Here is a 7,660-nt window from a genome sequence, read left to right on the forward strand (position 1 = left end):
GCAAAAAAGTGTGCACAGAAATTTGTCCGTCACCATTCATATCCACCTTATGTATGATCTCTGACCTTTCCCAAAATCCCTCTTTGATTTTTGTATTTTTAATTTTAGTTTCATAGATAATAACAATAGTTTCAAACTGAGCATGTAGAAGGTACAGGACTTACATTTCACTAATTTGTTCAGAACAGATGGTTTAATAATCCCAAATCCAGCCCAAATGTGAGGAGAACTTAGGGAAATGGCTGCTAATCATTTATGCAGATATTTTTGATTACTTTGGCCTCTCCCATAAAGTTCTTTTGAACCACAATGAGAAACTACAATATCTTCACTTGTGTGTAGGTTGGGTCATAATTGAATTAATGTTTCTGACTCCGTCAAATGAAAGTTAGAACCTCCTTTACTGGGTACCCAATCAATCTGTAGGTGTTGTGGAAACGGTAGTCTGCACCTGTGTTACTGGGCTGCCATTTTGTGGAAGGCTAATGCCATTTATTAGTAATTTTGCATTCACAATGCATATACATAACATTTTAATGTTAATTTAAGATCGTGTGTGTATGTAATGGTTTATTGATTACAACCATTTATCTACTCTAACATGCTTACCTATTTCACAGTTGTGGAAACACCCTTGCAACATAGCTTAGGAAACTGTTGGTCCGTTTTGATAACACCAACATGTGATTTTTCAAGGCAATTTATCCAAATTTCTAATGCATCTTTGAGATCAATCTAACTTACTTAACAAAAGCAGAATTAGTTAATATGAAGTGTTGTAATCTTCTAAAATAAAAGAAAAATACACACCATGATGATTGAAATGTAATATTCATTTCAGAAAAACATTAATCATCTTGCTTGATCATCCTTAAAGGGTTAATTAGATGGCTCTCTTCAAACATTATCTTTCTACTATACCCAAGGTGACAAAATATGAATTTGTTTTTGTAAAAATCAGCATTTTGCTTTTTAATCTGTGGTAGATGTTGGGTCTGTGGGCAAATGCTGCAGAGTAAAGAAGTCTTATGAATGGTAATGAAGATGGGGGGCACCATATGGATTTTGTCATATTGCTGTGATAAACTATACTATGGGACTCTCAGATTTTACAGTACATTTGTGAAATATTTCTAAATGAAAACATTAACATGAAAAGTTAACATTATTAACTATTAATAATTATAGCATTTTGTAAGTAGAATGGACAATAATATTACCCAACTGTGCCTAGTTATCAGTGTATTGTAAGTTTTGTGCAGTCAGATTTTTGATAATTATTGTTTTGGATGATCATCCAGCTAGTCTAATGTTTATCTACATATATTTTATTTTGTACACTTGCTTTTCTTTACAAATGACTCCTTGTACCCCACTTTCATGCATCATGTTAAAGGACAACATGGCTGCCTTGGTGACTGACTTGAGTTTACTGCCTTCAGCCAAGCTGATGATGAAGAAAAATGATCAACCAATCAAACCAAATTTTGTTTTCTGTAAAACTTCGAAAATCTACTCGGCCCAAGATCAGCTTTTGTTTTTTGGGCTTTTTTTAAATACAGCCGTGCACCAACTTATGGCTCCATTTGGGACCATCCATTTGGCCATATGCCCGTCACAAAGTATACAGGTCATTGAAATTTGAGGCTCTTTGGGGCTGGTATGCATACTTTAACTGGCGGAGTAGAATAAACTGATAATTGAATCTCGCTATCTGCATGGCAGGTCCATGTAAGGCAGTGTTTCTTAACAAATGGGTCGCCTAAGACAGTGGGTCACAACCTGAGTTGACACTGGGGGTTTGCGGATCCCAGTAGTTCGCCTAAGCAGTCAGGAGCACTGTGCCATATGTTATATATATATATATATATATATGTGTGTATATGTGATATGCCAAGTGTGATACTGTAGTTCGACTTATTACTGTGGCTAGTTTTGGCAGTTCCTAAAACATTATTACCTTATTGTTTTCTTATGGCCCCCAGCTCTAAGTTTAAATCACCTTAACTCAGTCAGCTGCATGACTATATTTATGGCAGTCATTAACAGGACATACAGTATAATGCTGACAAAAGGTTGTCTTTAAAAGTGTATCAAGGAACACAAAATTCCAAAAAGGGCGCTGTTGTGGTGCTGAGAATAAAGTGGATAAAATAATGCCTCAGTTTCTCTCTTAAGAGAATTTACATAGGAGAATAAAAAGTGTTAATGATCTAGAAGCATACTTTTACAATTGTGACCATATTACTGAATTAAATCAATAACCTAATACCATATTACATTAATGTGTTTGAAAATTGTCAGTTATCTGCAAGAAGTAACATTGTGGTTTGAAATTTTCTCATGTAAATCTGCATTTTTGAAACTTATATGAGCTACTCCTCTAAAAGTAGGTGTGTATATTTTGCTGCCTGAATCTGTCTTAATAAAAACATTGTGGTATAAACACTAAAATGTCAGCATATTCTTTGCTATCACAAAATCACAGACTTTTTAGTTGCCAGAACCTGTTGGTCACATCTCTGCTCTTTCCAGATCAGTGTGTCCAATTGGCCTCATGAGTCTGTGATTTCTGAGGGGTTCATAACTGATTGTGAAGCAGATGAGACGATAATTGGTACTACAAAATATAAAAATCGTAGCTTGCTGTTTGTGCGTAAGGTGGGAGTAGCCATTCCTTATGAATAAGTTCTGTTACATTGCAGTCTTATTAGCTAATAAGGATAGAGGAGATTGAGCAAAGAATATGTGTAGGGCATGTTGTTTTGAACTGTGATGGTGAAATAGGAGCTGTGTTCTTGGACAAAGCTTTTGGTTTGCTACTCGGTCCACAGTTCCTCAACTATGTTCATGAGATATTGGTAATGAACAAAACAATTGGTCATGGGAGTGGAGGTGACATGGGCGTGTAGTTAGGATGTCTCCTGAGGGTCTCCCATAGGAGGTTCACTGGGGCAGACCCAGGACACTATGAAGGCATTATACTTTGGCTGGAGTAAGAGCCATTGGGAATTTGTTAGATTAAGTTAAAGTCGTGGAAGGTAAGATTGCCTGATCTGTTCAGGTCTGCATGTTGTCATCTCAATCTCTACCCTAAAAGCTTATCGAAAGTGAATGAGTCAGTAGCTAATTGTGTTTTGTTATGAGGAGACAAAGTGGCATATAAAACCAGTAAAATGTTTATGTAAGTCTATATCTAAGAAGTTGTATGAACTTTAATTATACAGTAGTTATTTTTGGCCTTTCGTGGCGGCCATTTTTATGAATGTACTAAATCAGTCTATGTGCATTATCATTATCAGGAAGTCCTGCGACTGGAGAATTCCCCGATGTGGTCTGAACTATGTCCATCCGCAAAGGGAGCTGTGAAACTTTACAATCTAGTTCAGCCATCACCGAGAGACTGAGCAGAAGGATTTGCAGAGACCTTTCAGAAGGACAATTTACTGAAGATCTTGAAATATCTGTGTTTGCGGTGGAGACATGATGATGTTTTTTAACATCCGTTTTCAAAAACTGCATTATTCTGCAGTTCTCCAGCATTAAGCATACAACTGTAACTGTAATATACATCTCAATTATAGATTAATTTATTTATTTTTTTAAATTAACAATGCAATTCTTGTTTGCACAAGACACTCTGAACAACAACCCTGGGAATTGGGGAATCTGTTTTGTTTATGGTTTGTTAGATTTCTGTTATAAATCTGACTGAATGAAAAGTGAACACTGCAAATTAAGTTTAAGACCTCACCATAACAAGAAGCAAATGATTCAGGTAAAAGTTATTTAGAAATCCAAGTGACATTCCAAGTTTAATATAATCAGTCAGTCGTACATTGCCTCATAATATGAATGTTTAAAAGTACATGTTTACTGTTATTTTATATATTTTAATATTTCTTAAACTTTCCTAATTTATGGAGTGGTAGAAATCCATTCTGTCTGTTAGTTTTTATATTCTGTGCAACTATGAATTCTCAAGCCAAAGAGTTTAAAATAAAAGTAAAATCTGGGAACCTTGTTTAAAAGACTGTAATGTGATAAGTGGGTTCAGAAAATGGGTGGATGGGTAACTTGAATTGGTTGATCACTCTATCTGTCCTTAATCTGAATGTGTTTATTCCAGTTCAAGATCACAGGGAGCCAGAGTCTACCTGTGGTTGAACAGTACTGTGTGCACTGACAAAAATATTTATTATGTTTGAGCTTTTATTAAATATCAATTCAGTCATTTATATAAATAATTATGAACAAAATATTATCCACCAAGCTAACTAGGGCATCAACACCTAGAAGTAGACTTGAAAGGTTTCGCCTTGAATTTATTCTGAAAAGATTGTATTAAAAATATACAGCATAAGGAGCTGTGTATTTCATCATTACAGCACAGTGCATTTTATTAATAATAACTGAGATTTTTGACTGTTTAATAATGTTACTTTGTAATTTTCAGAGTTCTGCATTCTCCTTCTACTGTAACAAAGAATACTGGTTGTTTTCAATCGTTTCATTTATTGTCATGTATATACTGTATATTCATTTTTTTTATAATTATTTAATATTTTTATGGGCCTTTTAAATATTGTACATTTTCAGGAAATATCTTCCATGATGATATTTAAGCTATCCTGAAATAAATAAATATATCCAACATATAATAGACTTTCTATGCTGTTTTTAAAGTTACTAATATTATTCCAGTAACTGCATGTATTCTAATCTCCACCCCCCATCCTACAATTTAAGTCTAGAAAAAAAAAGATTTTGCCTTGACCTTAATTTCACTTGCCTTAATAATCATTCATATTGTCGTCCTACTTCCAACTGCAAAGTACAACTTGTAACATTTTTGCATGTCACTAAAAATTCACACTTAAAGCTGAAACATTGCTAGTTACACAAGGAAAAAAAACATGTACTATTCTTTATAACATTCACTTGTACACATGGGCAAGAAAACTCTTATTTATACAAATGCAAAACCATGGCAGTGTTTTAACTCTTCAGGGTGCAGCTCTTACAATCCACCACACTCTAAGCCTGGTGTAACTGCCATGACTTTTTCTGAGAAAATTTTCTTAAAAACTGGAAAAAAGAACTGTGTTTTACTAAGCTGATACAAGAATTAAAATACAGCTCAGTGAAAAATACAGCTGTAGCACCTCATGTACAGTGCATTCGGAAAGTATTCACAGTGCATCACTTTTTCCACATTTTGTTATGTTACAGCCTTATTCCAAAATAGATGAAATTCATTTTTTTCCTCAGAATTCTACACACAACACCCCATAATGACAACGTGAAAAGAATTTACTTGAGATTTTTGCATATTTATTGAAAATAAAAAAACTGAGAAAGCACATGTACATAAGTATTCACAGCCTTTGCCATTGAGCTCAGGTGCCTCCTGTTTCCCCTGATCATCCTTGAGATGTTTCTGCAGCTTAATTGGAGTCCACCTGTGGTAAATTCAGTTGATTGGACATGATTTGGAAAGGCACACACCAGTCTATATAAGGTCTCACAGTTGACAGTTCATGTCAGAGCATAAACCAAGCATGGAGTCAAAGAGGTCTGTGGACCTCCGAGACAGGATTGTCTCAAGGCACAAATCTGGGGAAGGTTTCAGAAAAAATTCTGCTGCTTTGAAGGTCCCAGTGAGCACAGAGGCCTCCATCATCCGTAAGTGGAAGAAGTTCAAAACCACCAGGACTCTTCCTAGAGCTGGCCGGCCATCTAAACTGAGCGATCAGGGGAGAAGGGCCTTAGTCAGGGAGGTGACCAAGAACCCGACGGTCACTCTGTCAGAGCTCCAGAGGTCCTCTGTGGAGAGAGGAGAACCTTCCAGAAGGACAACCATCTCTGCAGCAATCCACCAGTCAGGCCTGTATAGTACAGTGGCCAGACGGAAGCCACTCCTTAGTAAAAGGCACATGGCAGCCCGTCTGGAGTTTGCCAAAAGGCACCTGAAGGACTCTCAAACCATGAGAAACAAAATTCTCTGGTCTAATGAGACAAAGATTGAACTCTTTGGTGTGAATGCCAGGCGTCACGCTTGGAGGAAACCAGGCACTGCTCATCACCAGGCCAATACCATCCCCACAGTGAAGCATGGTGGTGGCAGCATCATGCTGTGGGGATGTTTTTCAGTGGCAGGAACTGGGAGACTAGTCAGGATAAAGGGAAAGATGACTGCAGCAATGTACAGAGACATCCTGGATGAAAACCTGCTCCAGAGTGCTCTTGACCTCAGACTGGGGCGACGGTTCATGTTTCAGTAGGACAACGACCCTAAGCACACAGCCAAGATATCAAAGGAGTGGCTTCAGGACAACTCTGTGAATGTCCTTGAGTGGCCCAGCCAGAGCCCAGACTTGAATCTGATTGAACATCTCTGGAGAGATCTTAAAATGGCTGTGCACCGACGGTTCCCATCCAACCTGATGGAGCTTGAGAGGTGCTGCAAAGAGGAATGGGTGAAACTGGCCAAGGATAGGTGTGCCAAGCTTGTGGCATCATATTCAAAAAGACTTGAGGCTGTAATTGCTGCCAAAGGTGCATCGACAAAGTGAGCAAAGGCTGTGAAAAAATTATTATGTAGGCTACATGTGATTTCTCAGTTTTTTTTATTTTTAATAAATTTGCAAAAACCAAGTAAACTTTTTTCACGTTGTCAATATGGAGTGTTGTGTGTAGAATTCTGAGGAAAAAAATTAATTTAATCCATTTTGGAATAAGGCGCTGTGAATACTTTCCGGATGCACTGTAGATTGAAACATTAAGTGATAAAGAACATTATGCAGTGACTGGCAGGCTTGGTTTAAAACAGTTGTTATTGCCAAATTCTGAAGAACCTTTGAACCGGGGTTGATCTCATTTTAGAAAATTAGAAATTGCTCTTATGTAATGTGGGTTAGTATTCTTCCAGGTGAATGGATAAGTGGATGAATGAGCAGTGCAGTATAAAAGATAATTGTTTTTTTATTGCATAATCTAATCTGGTGTTTCACCAAATACTCATTTTTTAGTAGCATTATTTGTAAATCCAACTCTGTCTGACAGGCAGTTGTTTTCCTCAAAATGGATTGACTGTGGGGCATTCTCCAAATATGTGGCCTAACAATGCCAGGCATGATTCATATTTGCCAGATGCCACCTATGGTTGTGTAAGGGTGGACACTTGAAATTAATTGTTAGTAGAGGTGGGAACAAGTCACTGTTTTTCAAGTAACAAGTCAAGTTTTTATACCCAAGTCTCAAGTCAAGTCTCAAATCTTGACCTTAAAAGTTCCAAACAAGTCATAATGAATCTTTCACCAAATGTAATGCTATTGATTTAAATTAATAGTTTTAAACATTTGTTACATTTATTATTACATTTCAAAACTATTATCTCCATATTAATATATGGATGACCAAAAAGAAAAATATAATGCAAATACAAATGAAATGAGAAACAATTCTTAAAGTTCCACTGAATGTAACAATACAAATGGTACAAACAAATTAGCAGGCATGTATTTTTCCCATGACATTAAATATATTTCTATTTCTATTACATATAACCTGACAAAACCCCAACAAAAACTAGGCACTTTTTTATTTTCTTTATTTTTATTTATAATATTCCACTTCAGCTTCAATCCACAACATTAGC

General features: G+C 36.3%; 1 protein-coding gene across 2 annotated transcripts in view; it reads left to right on the forward strand.

Moving 5' to 3' along the window:
• Positions 1-3,593, forward strand: part of nudt22 (nudix (nucleoside diphosphate linked moiety X)-type motif 22) — a 28,355-nt gene extending 24,762 nt beyond the window's left edge. For both annotated transcript variants that reach the window (XM_039760746.1, XM_039760747.1), the window contains exon 7: positions 3,303-3,593. In XM_039760746.1, the coding sequence (XP_039616680.1) occupies positions 3,303-3,407 (105 nt within the window). In that variant the 3' untranslated portion in view covers positions 3,408-3,593. The remainder of the gene's footprint in view (positions 1-3,302) is intronic.
• The last annotated feature ends 4,067 nt before the right edge of the window (positions 3,594-7,660 follow it).

This window comes from Polypterus senegalus, chromosome 8 (genome assembly GCF_016835505.1).
Source record: "Polypterus senegalus isolate Bchr_013 chromosome 8, ASM1683550v1, whole genome shotgun sequence".
Lineage (NCBI taxonomy): Eukaryota > Metazoa > Chordata > Cladistia > Polypteriformes > Polypteridae > Polypterus > Polypterus senegalus.